At 43.4% G+C, this 16,933-nt stretch overlaps 2 protein-coding genes across 3 annotated transcripts; one reads left to right on the top strand and one right to left on the bottom strand.

Moving 5' to 3' along the window:
• The first annotated feature begins 485 nt into the window (after positions 1-485).
• LOC133168479 (uncharacterized) lies at positions 486-3,259 on the top strand. Its single transcript, XM_061300074.1, has 2 exons — positions 486-651; positions 1,173-3,259. The coding sequence occupies exons 1-2, from the start codon at positions 577-579 to the stop codon at positions 2,403-2,405; spliced, it is 1,308 nt and encodes a 435-aa protein (XP_061156058.1). The 5' UTR covers positions 486-576; the 3' UTR covers positions 2,406-3,259.
• LOC133168480 (uncharacterized) lies at positions 3,064-5,708 on the bottom strand. Of its 2 annotated transcripts, XM_061300075.1 has the most exons (3): positions 5,562-5,708; positions 4,105-4,980; positions 3,064-3,997 (listed from the first exon to the last, which is right to left on the bottom strand). In XM_061300075.1, the coding sequence occupies exons 2-3, from the start codon at positions 4,966-4,968 to the stop codon at positions 3,671-3,673; spliced, it is 1,191 nt and encodes a 396-aa protein (XP_061156059.1). In that variant the 5' UTR covers positions 4,969-4,980; positions 5,562-5,708; the 3' UTR covers positions 3,064-3,670. The 2 variants fall into 2 exon arrangements, with proteins under 2 accessions (XP_061156059.1, XP_061156060.1); XM_061300076.1 differs by lacking the exon at positions 5,562-5,708 and having other exon boundaries at positions 4,105-5,555.
• Between the last annotated feature and the right edge of the window lie 11,225 nt (positions 5,709-16,933).

The raw sequence follows: 16,933 nt of genomic DNA, 5'->3' as shown, positions 1-16,933 counted from the left end.
AGCAAGCATATATTTTACGGAAGAGGATTAGGGCCAGTGAAGAAGAAAAAAAACGAGGGGTGACAGGATTCTGACTTTTTTCTCAGAATTCTGACTTTAAAGTCGGAATTCTGACTTTATTCTTAGAATTCTGACTTTATTCTCAGAATTCTGACTTTAGAATTCTATTCTAACATTGTTGAAGCTAACATTGTTGCGTTTTTACATTGCAACAAGACCAAAAGAGAGAGAAAGTCAGAATTCTGAGAATAAAGTCAGAATTCTGACTTTAAAGTCAGAATTCTGAGAATAAAGTCAGAATTCTGAGTTTAAAGTCAGAAATTGGGAATTCTGACTTTAAAGTCAGAATTCTGACTTTAAAGTCAGAATTCTGACTTTAAAGTCAGAATTCTGACTTTATTCTCAGAATTCTGACTTTAAAGTCGGAATTCTGACTTTATTCTCAGAATTCTGACTTTAAGTCAGAATTCCGACTTTAAAGTCAGAATTCTGAGAATAAAGTCAGAATTCTGACTTTATGGCGTGGGGTGGCGGAGGGAAAGTCAGTGTGGTGTGGTTTTGACCAGAGAGGACATTATGTCGTCAACGAGTGAGTTTTTGCGTGCCAGAGGATTGCCGGAGGACATCATTTCACACTTGGAGGAGCAGGGGGTGAGTAAATAAAGTATTGTGTTCATTTTGGTGACTGTTGCGTATATAACTGGCTCCGTGTAGCATGTAGCTCCGTTGCTAATTGATAGCTCTTGACGGGACGCGCCGCATTTACAAGTAAAGAAGCATTATGCGTATTTTCGTTCATTCAGAATTCAGTTTCATTAAACCGATGACGTAATGCACGATTATAAATATATATACACGTCACGGCAACGTCACAAAGCGTCGATAAAACCCCTTATGCCTTGCTGACTCTCCATACCACAATCCAACGCTAGATCGTTTTAAGTATTTACACACTCACATTAAGTCAACTGATGATTGAAATAGTGTATAAAATGAAATAAAAAACACATAGACTTCAGGTATAAATGTGGTTTAATAAATTCTTAAAGATTAAACAGTTGCAACATGTTTGTCGAGTGTGGATTTGATTTACAATAAGTATTATATTTGTGCTTCATTCTTTCAAATTAAGTGATTGTGTGTGACAGATTTCTTTTTCTGTCATCGTGCAGATTGACAGTGATGTCATCGCACTGATGGACGATGCCGCTCTTGCCAATTACATCCCTCGCTATGGAGACCGCATTGCACTCTTTAATTTTTGCAAGACGAAACAGCCTACATCCAAAAGAAAAAACGGACTTTTAGAAAAACTACGTGAAAAAATGAAACTCAGGAAAGACAGTGACAAAGAGGACACCGCCTCAAAGACACAACCACAAGAGACAAAGAAGCAGAAAACAACAAGAAATATTGCGATCGGATGGATACACAGTGATGGAAAGATGACCAAACAGGTGAGGGAGAAGCAGGGAGGGGGTACCAGAAAACTTCATATGTCCACAGAAGCTGGGTTGAAAGACATTCTCAAGGAAGGAAAAAAACTATTTTTCCCAGATGGAATTTCTCCCAAAGGATCAGAATTGGACTTTGAGTTTGAGGTTTGGGATTTCAAACAAAACTGCCTCACTGATGACACCTGCCATTCCATCGGCTATATGTACGGGGCTGCAAAGCTAACATTGTTGCGTTTTTACATTGCAACAAGACCAAAAGAGAACCAAGATGATATCCACACACACAAGGAAGTTACGTCAGACAATGGCAGTGAATACAATGCCGCAGAAAGTGACGAGGTCTCTGTTTATTCAAATGAAGTCTACCAGCTATTCAACATTTCTGTTGATTCAGAAATTACCTTTGGTCCCACGTATGACACACAGGAAGATACAGAAGTCACAATGATCTACGATGGTCCTGCTATGCCCCTCAATCCACCTGATCCACAAGATGTGTTGACTATAACTGTCCACTCCACTGACACATTGAATGATATGATAAGAGCATTCTGCAAAGAAGAAATACTGAACAAACCACTCAGTGTGAAACGCATACTCCCAGGTGATAGAGAAGAAGCAGGTGTTGGGTCTGGAGTACTGAGAGATGTTCTCACCTGTTTCTGGCAGGAATTCTATGACCGATGCACTCTTGGTACATCAATTAAGGTGCCATTTATCCGTCATGATTTTTCTGCAGCAAAGTGGAAAGCAGTTGGGAGAATACTTGTAAAAGGTTACCAAGAGTGTTGCTATTTCCCAAACAAACTTGCGTTTCCTTTACTCGAGCAAGTGCTTTTCAACTGTGTCTACAGTGATCCAAAGGCCCACTTTCTGCAGTTTGTGAGCAGCCAGGAGCGTGACGTTTTGATGGACGCAATGAAGAACTTTTCAGGTGGACCAAGATGATCTTGTGGAAGTTCTTGACAGCTATGGGTGTAGAAAGATTATCACACCTGAAACCTTTCCCACAATACTGCAGGAAATAGCGCACAAAGAGCTTGTCCAAAAGCCCATGTTTGTTATTGACTGCTGGAGGGAGGTTACTTTTCACCATGACTTCATAAGTCCTGACGCACTTAACAAGTTGTGCTCTGACTTGCAACCTACTTCCAAAAAGGTCTGCCAACTGCTGAAATTTCCAAATGATTTAACCTCAAAGCAGAAGGAAGTGGTAAATCATCTGAAAAGGTTCATCAGAGAGTTGGATGAACTCAAGCTTCAGAAATTTCTCCGGTTTTGCACTGGATCTGATCTTATTGTCACCGACACCATCCTTGTGGAGTTTCAACAAATGACAGAGTTTAGTAGAAGACCAGTGGGGCACACGTGTGGAAAGGTTTTGTACATTGCTGACAGCTATGAAAATTTCCCAGACTTCCGATCAGAATTCAATGCCGTTCTCGAAAGCAATATCTGGGTCATGGATATTGTTTAATTCTGTCAATAACCATAACTCCGTTTTAATTATCCGTTGTAAGTTGCATCAACACAACATATTTTGTTCACTGTTCGTATTGGTCAAATAGAAACAAACTTTGTATTCGTTCCTTCACTGTTTTTAGAGTTTTATAGAAACAGCTTGCATTTGGCATTGTGTTCCAGTTATACATATAAAAGTTCTAGGGCTTTATTAAAATGACCCAAGATGTTATGCATAACCATTGGATGGTTGTTTTCAGCAGCTACAAGTATTAAGTGAATGCTTCTGTAATGAAGAGTGGTAATATTCTATTGCATTCAATAAACTCACTCTTCATCCACTATGTATTTCCTGACTGCACCTGAATGTTGGTATATAAAAATAAAGTATTATGTTGTACAGATGCCTTCTATGAAAAGACACAATTTTTAATATACAAGTAATACATTAATACTTAATACATATTTAAGCAGTCAAGTTCAGGACATTTCAAGCAAAATGTAAGATCTTGGTTTTTGTTAGTCACAGATGGAAAAGAATAACCATAGATCAGGTAAGCATAGTTAAAAAAAATTCAATTTTGCAATGAATTATTCTGTTTAATTTGGGTCATTAAGGAATATTTAAAGGTCAAGAAGGCATTGTAGGACTAAAAAAAGCATAGTAACTGAGTATACAGACTACTGATTAAAAAAAAAAATCAGAAAAATTATTTTCTGAGGAGTTTATATGTATTACATCAATACGCTTGTCAAACAATCTTCAGTAATTCCTCTCTCAACATAAGATACAAGTCACTTGCATGCAATGGATCTGATGGAGCGTGCCATTCATTTTCCTCCATTAGCAGACAACACAGTTCAAATACAGTTTCATCGCAAGGAAACTGGCATTTTGGAGTGCACTCTTCCATACACGCAGTGATATCTTGCATTCCAGTGGGTTTCAGTCGATCCTCGGCACTGTGCATGGCAGGGAATGAATACATGACGACTGGCCGGCCTGAAGCTGTATCACCGTTCGACCTTGGTCTTATTTTGTGTGAGTTCCATGTGTTCACAACTTCATCCAGCTCATCCTGCACAAGAGCAGCATAGTTAAGTATTTAAGTACATTGCTATTTTTTATTATTCAATTTATTCATTTCAACTTCAAAAACATGATGGGAGAGACAAAATATTTTACCTGCACAAGATTAAGAAAGCAGAACTGGATAAGACTTTTATCCAGAAAATCTCCTGTGTAGTGACCATCCTCCTGAAGAGTTTGAAATAAATTAATCCAGAACTGCGCGCTCTGTTTGCGAAGGATGGACCACCACCCTTCAATGCGCTGATTGGCAGTACTTCTCCCGTAAAGAAAACTTTTCTCCCCAGCAAAATTGTCAGAGTGGTTTTGTCGCAAAAACACTTGCATCTGTTCAACACAACCATTTTCTGTGCCCCTGTCTGCACGGATCCTCTCTGGACATCCACCAATGCGCGAAACTGTTTTGATAAAATAACTTGCAATCACCTTGGGATCATTGTTTGTGGTATAGGCCTCTGCCCATAACACATACCGGCTAAACCCATCAATACAACCATGGATGCAAATCCCATAGGGTTTTAATTTATCATAGCCATCCATGTGCCAAAGAGCATTTGGGCCTCTGCAGCTGTACTGGCGTCTTCTAAGGCGTCGTGCTCTTCTTAATTCCACGCCGACTGGGTCAACCAATTTTATAATTTGTCTTATTGTATCTTGTGAGACAACAAATCCTTTTTGAATCGCACGTAGATGAAGCCAGCGATAACCTTGCATCTGGCCACAAGTCAGGATTTCATGCTGGACAAAAGCCAACACATCTCCCAGGTCCGACTGATTCTTTCTTCGGAACAGACCAAGTATTTTACAAGTTCTCTTCAGAGTCCGAATACTTATAATAGTCTGAGCATTATGTGCTAAAACGGCAAGTATTTCCTTGTTGCTGAATGCAAGTCTAAAACATAGCTTGATTAAGTCATCCAAATCCGGCTTTTCAGGCACTGGTTGAGTTGCACCCTCCATCAGTCACTTTATCTGCACAACAAAGTAAAAACAATTACAATTTGTCAAACACAACAGTGGGCATTTTGAAAACATGACTTTATGACAGTATGCTTATTGTATAAAGTTGTTTTTAATACTAATACTCCTGGTACGATGTCAGGTGTAACATCACTAAACAAGTCTCATCCAGTGAGTAAATAAAGACGTGCGTGTGTGCATGATTATCCTTCAAATGATGTAACCTTGAATTGTGGCGCGTAGAATCATCACTCTTAAACAACAATGTGATCAGTGTATTGAGTTAAATTTAAGGTGCAATGATATTGCAGCCGGTCACAATCAGCAAGGCATAGTTTATGCCGCGAGTCGCGGTGTTTTACCGACGCTTTGTGACGTTGCCGTGACGTGTATATATATTTATAATCGTGCATTACGTCATCGGTTTAATGAAACTGACTACTGAATGAACAAAAATACGCATAATGCTTCTTTACGTGTAAATGCGGCGCGTCCCGTCAAGAGCTATCAATTAGCAACGGAGCTACATGCTACACGGAGCCAGTTATATACGCAACAGTCACCAAAATGAACACAATGCTTTATATACTCACCCCCTGCTCCTCCAAGTGTGAAATGATGTCCTCCGGCAATCCTCTGGCACGCAAAAAGTCACTCGTTTACGACATAATGTCCCTCTGGTCAAAACCACACCACACTGACTCTCCCTCCGCCACCCCACACCATAAAGTCAGAATTCTGACTTTATTCTCAGAATTCTGACTTTAAAGTCGGAATTCTGACTTTAAAGTCAGAATTCTGAGAATAAAGTCAGAATTCCGACTTTAAAGTCAGAATTCTGAGAATAAAGTCAGAATTCTGAGAATAAAGTCAGAATTCTGACTTTAAAGTCAGAATTCCCAATTTCTGACTTTAAACTCAGAATTCTGACTTTATTCTCAGAATTCTGACTTTATTCTCAGAATTCTGAAGTCAGAATTCTGAGAATAAAGTCAGAATTCTGACTTTAAAGTCAGAATTCTGAGAAAAAAAGTCAGAATCCTGTCACCCCTCGTTTTTTTTTTCTTCACTGGCCCTAATCCTCTTCCGTAGATTAGGGCCAGTGAAGAAAAAAAAAACGAGGGGTGACAGGATTCTGACTTTTTTTCTCAGAATTCTGACTTTAAAGTGGGAATTCTGACTTTATTCTCAGAATTCTGAGAATAAAGTCAGAATTCTGAGAATAAAGTCAGAATTCCGACTTTAAAGTCAGAATTCTGAGAATAAAGTCAGAATTCTGAGTTTAGTCAGAAATTGGGAATTCTGACTTTAAAGTCAGAATTCTGACTTTATTCTCAGAATTCTGACTTTATTCTCAGAATTCTGAGAATAAAGTCAGAATTCTGAGTTTAAAGTCAGAAATTGGGAATTCTGACTTTAAAGTCAGAATTCTGACTTTATTCTCAGAATTCTGACTTTATTCTCAGAATTCTGACTTTATTCTCAGAATTCTGACTTTAAAGTGGGAATTCTGACTTTAAAGTCAGAATTCTGACTTTATTCTCAGAATTCTGAATAAAGTCAGAATTCTGAGAATAAAGTCAGAATTCTGAGAATAAAGTCAGAATTCTGAGAATAAAGTCAGAATTCTGACTTTAAAGTCAGAATTCCCACTTTAAAGTCAGAATTCTGAGAATAAAGTCAGAATTCTGACTTTAAAGTCAGAATTCCCAATTTCTGACTTTAAAGTCAGAATTCTGACTTTTTTTCTCAGAATTCTGACTTTAAAGTGGGAATTCTGACTTTATTCTCAGAATTCTGACTTTATTCTCAGAATTCTGAGAATAAAGTCAGAATTCCCACTTTAAAGTCAGAATTCTGAGAATAAAGTCAGAATCCTTTCACCCCTCGTTTTTTTTTTCTTCACTGGCCCTAATCCTACGGAAGAGGATTAGGGCCAGTGAAGAAAAATAAAACGAGGGGTGAAAGGATTCTGACTTTATTCTCAGAATTCTGACTTTAAAGTGGGAATTCTGACTTTATTCTCAGAATTCTGAGAATAAAGTCAGAATTCTGAGAATAAAGTCAGAATTCCCACTTTAAAGTCAGAATTCTGAGAAAAAAAGTCAGAATTCTGACTTTAAAGTCAGAAATTGGGAATTCTGACTTTAAAGTCAGAATTCTGACTTTATTCTCAGAATTCTGACTTTAAAGTGGGAATTCTGACTTTAAAGTCAGAATTCTGACTTTATTCTCAGAATTCTGACTTTATTCTCAGAATTCTGACTTTAAAGTCAGAATTCTGACTTTATTCAGAATTCTGAGAATAAAGTCAGAATTCTGACTTTAAAGTCAGAATTCCCACTTTAAAGTCAGAATTCTGAGAATAAAGTCAGAATTCTGAGAATAAAGTCAGAATTCTGACTTTAAAGTCAGAATTCTCAATTTCTGACTTTAAACTCAGAATTCTGACTTTATTCTCAGAATTCTGACTTTAAAGTGGGAATTCTGACTTTATTCTCAGAATTCTGACTTTATTCTCAGAATTCTGAGAATAAAGTCAGAATTCTGACTTTAAAGTCAGAATTCCCAATTTCTGACTTTAAACTCAGAATTCTGACTTTATTCTCAGAATTCTGACTTTAAAGTCGGAATTCTGACTTTATTCTCAGAATTCTGAGAATAAAGTCAGAATTCTGAGAATAAAGTCAGAATTCTGACTTTAAAGTCAGAATTCTGAGAAAAAAAGTCAGAATCCTGTCACCCCTCGTTTTTTTTTTCTTCACTGGCCCTAATCCTCTTCCGTATAATCCTCTTCCGTATCTTCCGTATATATTGCAGTAATATTGCAGTAAGGCATTGATTAGAGAACGCATGATAACATATATATATACATTTTTCTAACAATTACAAAGGGGACTTTCTACTTAATTGTGATCATCATTCATCCATCCATTTTATTTTATTACTCAGGTATTTTCAAAGCAAATTAATATTGTTGCATTTATTAATTTGCTTTAACATGACAGCGCAATATAATTAAAAGCTGACACGATAGCAATGTCAAACGTGTTCATTTAAGAAAAAGCCACACACGTTTTGTGATCAAATCTTTCATAACGAGAATGATTTGAGTGAATTGATTTTACAATTTTTATCCCCCCTCCCCACCATCTGTCACTTTGCTTGGGACAAAAGGAGCCTTCAGAACTGAAATTTCGTCTCAATTATTCATTCAAATCAATTCACTCAAATCATTCTCGTTATGAAAGGTTTGATCACAAAACGTTTCCGTCTGTACGACTGGTTTTTGAATGCACCCCGCTTCAATGGCAGAACGCGGATGAATTTAAAGACATCAAATGAGAATAATCCTTTATAAAAATTAAAATTGACTGACGCAAACGTGAGTTCTTCATGTTTTTATTGAAAACAACATAGTGCTGACGCCGTACGACGCCGTACGACATCGGTTTTTCGCGATAATTCGGTATAATTTGACGTAGTCCAAACGCACCCAAAGTTAAGGTTTCATGGGAATATTATTGTCATAATTGTCTGGACTAGAGATGCACCGATCCGACTTTTTCAGTTTCGATACCGATACCGATGCCGTGGCTTTGCGTATCGGTCGATACCCGATACCGATCCGATATTATGGTTGACTTAACAAGCTACATAACTCTACATGTGGAACAGAAAAGACCAATGGCAATGGCATCAGGCAGACTACACAGTTCTTTGCTCTAAATTAGGGGTGTCCAAACTAACGGTCCAGTTTTTATTGGCCCGCAGCAAATTCTGAAAACATAATTGAATATGGCCCGCACAAGAAGCTTGAGCTCAGCTTCTCAGTTTCCAGACTAGATGGAGCCCGCCACACAAAGCGTTTAACGTCCCATTAACACCCCCCCCGGAAGAGAAGCGAACACGCAGCGTTTGACATCCGATTAGCCTCCGCCCCCCCCCCCCCCCCATTCGGGAGAGAAGTGAACGCGCAGCCTTTGACGTCCCATTAGCAACCCGAAGAGAAGCGAACGCGCAGGGTTTGACGTCCGCTTAGCAACACGGGGAAGAGAAGCGAACGTTCGCTCCATGTTTGCGTTTGTTTAGAAAACTCTCGTGGCATGCGGCACACGTGCTGCTGACGTATGACGTAGCCCGCGTCCTAATAGATTAAGGATCGGCTCACAGATCGGCTGCATTTTCCGATACCCGATCCATCTATTTTGTTGATATCGGGCCCGATATCCGATCCAGATATCGGATCGGTGCATCTCTAGTCTGGACCATATATGATATTTGTTTAATGGTAGTTATTGATAGATCTTGAAGATGTCAAGTTATAGGTGCATATAGCACGTTCATTGTAAGAGGGGAAGAGATGTTGTGTATTTTGGGCTAACTCAAATTCCGTAGTAGAAAAACCCCGGAAGTGGGATGGGCGCATTCTGTGTTGTTGTGGTACGCCCTGTGAACGCACTGTGAGTAAGGAATAAAGCAGTTATCATTCACGTCGTTGTCCGACCTATTCTTGCTATCTAAGAACCTGGAAAATAGTAAGGATATAAGTTATATCCTGTAACTTACAGGTGCCTCTTACCGAGCACGCCTGACATCTACTCCTAAGAACAGGCCCTCCACAGTTCAAAGACCACGTCAACAAACAGAAGCAAGAAACGCAGAGGCTGGCGCCATTGAACACGCTCCTACATCCAACGAAGAAGGGCGTAACAATGAGGGAGACGTGGAGAACAGGGAGGCCGCCACCTCAAGCGATGACGTGGTCTCAGAGGAGGAAAATCAGGCTTCGGTGATGTCGGCGGTGGTCCCTCCTGATCCGAATGACCCCCCACCGAGAGTTGTGAGAGGAGCAACCCGGAAAGAAATCAAGAAACAACGACCGGTGCTAAACGTCTATCAGGCTTCGGAAAGACTGGCAAAGGATATTCAATTAGGTTGGGTAGAAACCAAGGATGGAAGAAAGACCTCCATCCCAGAAGTCCGGCAGAAAGAATATCCATTCCCGCCGGCCTGGTGGGAAAAAATAGAAAGGAATATAGACGTCCCGATGAAATTAATTTACAGGGAGGCAATGAACGTGTTAAACACACCAGCCTACCATACTCTAGTAAGTTACACCGACTTGACAAAAGATTTTAGAGAAGGGTTTGTGACTGTAATGAATGATGTACTATTGCGAAGGATGAAGCAGGGCGTGTATGATGCCGCTCAAGCAGAACTGAGAGCGTGCGATGACCTGGACACTGCTAATCCCGCTGTGTCCACACAAACCAACATAATTGCAAACTCCACCCAGCAGGCTCAGCCGAACACCACGCAAATGGGAGCGACTTACCTGGATAACACAGGGATGCCCGGAAATGATATGGAAAGAGAAACAAGAGCCTTTAAGACCCTAAAAGGCATGGTGCGCGTTAAGTACCAGGAGGAAAGCGTCAAAGAATACTTATTGGCAACTTGGCCAGTAATCAAAGACGGTACGGGTGGAGAATTGTCAAAGAAGATGTGGCTGCAATACATTACAGCCGAGCCCATTGGCCAAGATGAGACAGCACAGGAAGCCTATCAAAGATGGGTGGATGACGAAGAAGATGACGAAGATGTGCATATAACCAGAGCTAAAGAAGCACTAAAACAGGGTCTCACCTTGTTGAATGTGTGGCATAAGTTGAAGCAGGCGGTAAGCCCAAACAGATATGTGTGAGTTTTGAGAGCAGTTACCGAGGACAAGGACACTACTGTTGTGAAACTGGGTACGGAGGCAACTCTGGCACGAATCGAAGAATCCATAAAGAAATGGGACAGAGTAACAAAACACTACATGGAGAGACAAAACCCAAATCCATCGGGCAGTGCTCGCTCTCGCACAGAGGAGACGCAGGCAGGGCGGAAACCAACACCAAGGCCAACTTATGGGAAGGGGCAAAAATCTAATGATGACCAGAGGCAGAACACCCAGGACAATGTAAAGGTAATGTAAATCCAACAGGTTACGTGGCAAAAGACGTATATGACAAGATGTCACCAGAAGAAAAAAAGGCGCTGGCGGAGGCACGCAAGGCTGCAGCCCCTGCTGGGCCCTGGAAATGAGTGAAGAAGAGGCGTGGGTCACCCTGACGGGTGTCTACAAAGATGGGGACAATCTCTACGCTGAAATCGAAGGAGCTCCATATTTGGTGGATACCGGAGCCGAGGTGTCAGTGACCCGCAAAGCCTTAAAAATAATAGGACACCTAACTGTGATGATGGCAGATGTTTGTGGACTTCAGTTCTGCCTTCAACACCATTGTGCCACAACGCCTCATCAGCAAACTTGACGCGCTGGGCCTCAGTACCTACCTCTGCAACTGGCTACTGGACTTCCTCTGTCAGAGGCCACAGGTAGTACGTGTTGGCGACAAAATCTCCGCCAGCATCACGCTGAGCACGGGGGCCCCGCAAGGCTGCGTGCTCAGTCCGCTGCTCTTCACCCTCCTGACGCATGACTGCACTGCAACCTACAGCGACAACCGTATCGTGAAGTTTGCTGACGACACGACTCTGGTGGGTCTCATCACCAAGGGAGACGAGACTCAATACAGGCTGGAGGTTGACCTTCTGACCACGTGGTGCAGGGACAACAACCTCCTGCTGAACGTCGACAAGACCAAGGAGATTGTTGTGGACTTCCGGAAGGGTCACACCCAACACCTGCCGCTGACCATCGACGGTGCTGTGGTGGAGCGAGTGAGCAGCGCCAAGTTCCTGGGGGTGCACATCAGTGAGGATCTCTCCTGGTCCACCAACACCGAATCACTGGCAAAGAAAGCCCAGCGCCGCCTGTACTTCCTGCGGAAACTCAGGCGAGCGAGCGCTCCTCCGCCCGTCATGACTGCATTTTACCGCGGCACCATTGAGAGCGTCCTCTCCAGCTGTATTGCTGTTTGGGGTGGCGGCTGCACTGACTACAACTTGAAGGCCCTGCAGCGCATAGTGAACACTGCTGGTAAGATTGCTGGTGCTTCGCTCCCCTCCTTGAAGGACATTTACACCTCCTATCTCACCCGCAAGGCGACCACGATTGTGAGTGATGCGAGTCACCCCGCTCACTCTTTGTTCGAGCTTCTGCCCTCTGGGAAGAGGTACAGAAGCCTGCGCTCCCGCACCTCCAGACTCTCAAACAGCTTCATACTCCAGGCTGTTAGGATCCTGAACTCGCTCCCCCGTTCTGCGTAGCGTCCTGTACTTTTACTGTCTGAACTGTCTGAATGCACACTGGCTCTTATTATTTATTATTTGTTATTACTCTTATTTATTGTTTGTGCCTTTTTGTTTATGATGTTTTTTACTTTTGCGCTATGCTTGCTGGCTCCGTTATTTATTGTGTTATCTGTTTATTTATTATTTATTCATCACTCTTACTATTGATTGTTTGAATTTTTGCCTTCTTGTTTTTATATTGTGTCGCGTACATGTATGTCTATCGTGTTATGTGTCTCGTCACCGTGGGATAGAGAAAAACGTAATTTCGGTCTCTTTGTGTGTTGTGACATGTGGAGAGATTGACAATAAAGCTGACTTTGACTTTGACTTTGACTAATATGCCCATTGGAATTTGGAAAAGAATAGTTTGGGTCAAAGGGCCCCTTAATTTACTGACTTTGAGAGACGCAGAGGATCTAAAAAAAACCCCCACCAGCGTCTGTCAGTAAAAGCAAGATTCGAAATGATAAGAGAAAAAGCAGTTTGTGTGGGCCCGACAAAAATAATGCCGCTTAATGAGTGGTACAAACCTGTGGATGTGGAGTCCGTCAAGAGCCAACTGGTCCAGGACAGCGACCTGTCCCCAGACGAAAAGCAGAAACTGACCAATATATTGGAAAAATCAGCCGTGGCGAATTTCAAGAACGACTATGGAGACCTTGGATCAAAGTACATCCACACAATTGAGGGGGGAGTTCATCCACCGGTAAGACAATATCCCCTGAACCCTGAAGCAGTGGCTGAAATGGAAACAATTGTGAAGGAACTTTTACAGCTTGGCATCATTCGAGAATAGCCTAATCCAGTGACCAACAGACCAATTCAGGCAGTGAAGAAACCAGAGGCGACCGGGGGAGGCTGGAGGCTGGTTATCAACTTTAAAGCTCTTAACCGCCGGACGGTGGCTAATCGAGCGAGCCTCATAAATCCCCAGGCATCCCTCAAGACGCTGAGAGTGAAAAAATACAAGTCATGCATTGACTTGGCAAATGGATTTTTTTCATTACGACTAGCCAAAACATTGCAAGGGAAAACAGCATTTACACACAGGGGGAAGTCGTACGTGTGGCAAAGATTGCCGCAAGGATACAAGAATTCCCCAAATGTGTTTCAATCAGCTGTCTTACAAGTTCTGGATGGCTTGGATGTCACGGTATACATCGATGATGTGTTTGTTTCAAATGACACAGAGGAGGAACATCTAGACCTGCTGCAAAAGGTTGTGGAACAAGTCTTCGCTGCGGGTCTCAAGCTGAATCTCAAGAAATGCCAACTAGCCCGATTCCAAGTTGATTACTTGGGGTTCCAAGTGACCGAGGACCTAGGCATCTCAGAAGGATTTCGACAAAAAGTCGAACGGATCTCGCCTCCAAAATCAGAGGCAGAATTGCAGCGAATACTTGGACTGTGCAACTATGTGCGGGATCATGTTCCTCACTATCAGAAACATGCAAGGCCACTGTACGCGCGCTTGAAGAAAAATTCGGAGAGCCAAAAAACAGCGAAGTGGCAGTGGTCGGTCAGTGACAATCAGAACTTGAATAACTTGAAACAAGCCGTCCGAGAAGCCGTGCGGCTTGAGCCACGGAGTTTGACAGTAAGACTTGTCGCGAAAGTGCACTGCGAGGAAAATGATGCAATGGTGACGGTCAGCAACAAAGGTGCTGGCTTGATGGCTTTGTGGACCTATACCCTCTCCAGTGTCGAGAGAAAATTTCCCCAGGAAGAGAAAGAACTTGCAGTTTTAGCCAAGTACTGGAGTAATTTGAAAGACCTGCCGCAAGGGCAAGGTATCAAAGTCCAAACCGGAAGTAACGTGCATTGTTTTCTTAGGAAGTCCATAATCGAGAGCACGAAAGCGACCAATATCAGGTGGGGAAGATGGGAAGACATCCTACTGGATCCCGACTTCGAAATTGGACCGACGACAACCTCCACCAAGAAACCAATATTAAAAAAGGAAACAAAGAAAAGCCCTATGAAAGGACTCTTTACACCGACGGGTCAAAGAAGGAAGGAGAACAGAATGCCCACTGGGGTTTCATTCTGAAGCAGAATGGAGTGGAGCGTTGCCGCCGCAAAGGTAGGACACCCGGCAGCGCGCAGGCAGGAGAAGCTACGGCAGTGCTGGAAGGACTGTTAGAAGCGGAGAAGAATTACGCTGGACGTGTGAGACTCATAACTGACAGTCATCATTGTGCGTAAGCTCTCAAATTCGACCTAGCCATTTGGGAAGAAAATGGCTTTGAGGGCGCAAAAGGAAAATTAGTGGCCCACTATGAAGTATGGAAGAAAATAGCTGAGTTGCGGCTAAATATGTGTCTTGATGTGGTCCAGCAAAGATCTCATGTGAAAGAAGGAGCACATTGGAGAGGGAATAATGAAGTTGATCGATACGTCCAAGAAAGAAGAAGAATAGTTGTAGGAGGAGAAAAATGGGACAAGACCCCTCGCGGAAAAGTGGTCCCAGATGAGAGCGTGAGGCAGGTCGTGTCGGCAGTGCATGAAGCACTAGGCCACGCTGGTCCATTGCCTACGCGAAAAGAGTTAGAAAAGCAGGAATCTGGGTCCCAGACAGAATGATTCGTGCGGTTCTGCGTAATTGTAATCCGTGCAACAAATATAACGCAGGGCGAAGAGGACAACGCACGGACGGATTGACGATCAGGAGTACTGTGCAGTGGGGCTCGGTTTGTATGGACGTAGCCGGCCAGCCCCATGGGAGTAAGTGGTGCAAAGGGTGAGAAATACCTTGTTGTGCTTGTTGACTTGATGTCAGGACATGTCGGGCTAAAAGCAGTAAGGAAAGCCAACGCAAACAGCGTGATCAAGACCCTATAAGACGGGTGCATGTGGCTAGGGATTCCCAAAGAACTGAGAACAGACAATGGAACTCATTTAAAAGATGCCCAGGTGGACAAGTGGTGTCGTGAGTGGGGAATAGTCAGAGTCTATTCGCCCCTGTACACGCCACAAGCAAACGGGGTCGCGGAAAGAACCATTGGTCTGGTTAAAACCTGGCTGGGAAAAAATGCAAACGGGAAAGAATGGCGTACTAAACTGCTTGATTTGGTTGCAGACCTGAACGAGAGGAGTAGGGCCAACCGGCCCTCCCCGTCCGAAGAACTCAACCAACGACACTTTGTGTCACAGGAAGTGGGCAGGACCCAAGACGGCTCGTCCCAGCATAAAGAGAAGTGTTGGTTCAGCGTTGGACAGAAGGTGTGGATCAAGTCGAGAGACCTGAACAGCAACACTGCAGTGAAGGCCAAGTACGACCGCTTGGACATGTCAGTGAAGTTTTAGATAAAAACACAGTACGACTGAAGAAGAAAGGAATCCAGGGCGTGGAACAGCTGAAGCCGTTACCGGCTGACCCAATTCAAGCCAAGAAGTAACTCGGAAGATATATGGCAACTGACTACAGAACCTTCCCGGCCTTCGTGCGCTTGGCAGCACACAAAGATGCGGTCATCGTGAGACGGACGCCTAATGGGATTCAAACCGGAAGGGCCCTAAATCAAGATTCAAGATTCAAGAGTTTTTTATTCGCCATGTTTGAGCGTGCCAAACAAGGAATTTGACTTCGGTAGAAACACACCCTCTGTTCAACATTTAGGTGACTAACAACATTCAGGACATGTGAATAATGGCAAAAACAGTGTAGACAAATTCAAAAAGGTGTGAGGAGCAGGATGTTATTGCACAGTAATGTCTCTGAGACTCTATGAGTGGTGTGAGTTCATCAGAGCAACAGCCTGGGGGAAGAAGCTGTCTCTGTGTCTGCTGGTTTTGGCGTACCGAGCTCTATAACGCCGTCCGGAGGGGAGTAGTTCAAACAGACTGCAACCCGGGTGAGAAGGGTCTGTAGAGATGTTCCTTGCCCGATTCCTGGTCCTGGACAGGTACAAGTCTTGGATAGATGGGAGGTTGATTCCAATGATCTTTTCTGCAGTTCTGATTGTCCGTTGTAGTCTGTGCTTGTCTTGTTTGGAGGCCGATCCAAACCAGACAGTGATGGAGGTGCAGAGGACAGACTGGATGATGGCAGTGTAGAAGGTCTTCAGAAGCTCTCGCGGCAGGTTGGACTTCTTGAGCTGTCTCAGGAAGTACAGCCTCTGCTGGGCCTTCTTCCGGACAGAGTCTATGTGGCCGGTCCATTTCAGGTCCCGAGAGATTGTGGTTCCCAGGAACTTGAAGGTGTCTGTGGAAAGAATAGTATTACTGCGGATAGTGAGGGGTAAAAGTGGTGAAGGGTCTCGCCTGAAATCCACTGTCATCTCCACGGTCTTGAGCGGGTTCAGCTCCAGATGGTTTTGACTGCACCAGTGCACCAGCCGCTCCACCTCCTGTCTGTACGCAGTCTCATCACCGTCCTGGATCAGTCCGATGAGAGTGGTGTCGTCTGCATACTTCAGGAGCTTCACAGGGGAGTCACCTGAGGAGAAATCATTGGTGTAGAGGGAGAAGAGCAGTGGGGAGAGGACGCAACCCTGAGGGGCTCCAGTGTTGGTGGTCCGGGTGTCAGATGTGATGCCCCCCAGCCTCACACGCTGTCTCCTGTTGGTCAGGAAGCTGGTGATCCACTGACAGGTGGAGGCAGGCACCGCAAGCTGGATGAGCTTCTGTTGGAGGATGTCAGGGGCGATGGTGTTGAACGCCGAGCTGAAGTCCACGAACAGGATCCTGGCGTACGTTCCTGGGGTGTCCAGGTGGTGCA

Source organism: Syngnathus typhle, linkage group LG15 (genome assembly GCF_033458585.1).
Source record: "Syngnathus typhle isolate RoL2023-S1 ecotype Sweden linkage group LG15, RoL_Styp_1.0, whole genome shotgun sequence".
Taxonomy (NCBI): Eukaryota; Metazoa; Chordata; class Actinopteri; order Syngnathiformes; family Syngnathidae; genus Syngnathus; species Syngnathus typhle.
Note: the sequence above shows the minus strand (reverse complement) of the source record. Positions and strands in the feature narration are given on the sequence as shown.

Excerpts from the sequence above, each read along its gene's own strand:
- LOC133168479 (XM_061300074.1), top strand. The coding sequence starts at position 577 with ATGTCGTCAACGAGTGAGTTTTTGCGTGCCAGAGGATTGCCGGAGGAC. Across the intron at positions 652-1,172 it reads CACACTTGGAGGAGCAGGGG|ATTGACAGTGATGTCATCGC; the intron begins GTGAGTAAATAA and ends GTCATCGTGCAG.
- LOC133168480 (XM_061300075.1), bottom strand. The coding sequence starts at position 4,968 with ATGGAGGGTGCAACTCAACCAGTGCCTGAAAAGCCGGATTTGGATGAC. Across the intron at positions 3,998-4,104 it reads GCTTTCTTAATCTTGTGCAG|GATGAGCTGGATGAAGTTGT; the intron begins GTAAAATATTTT and ends GCTCTTGTGCAG.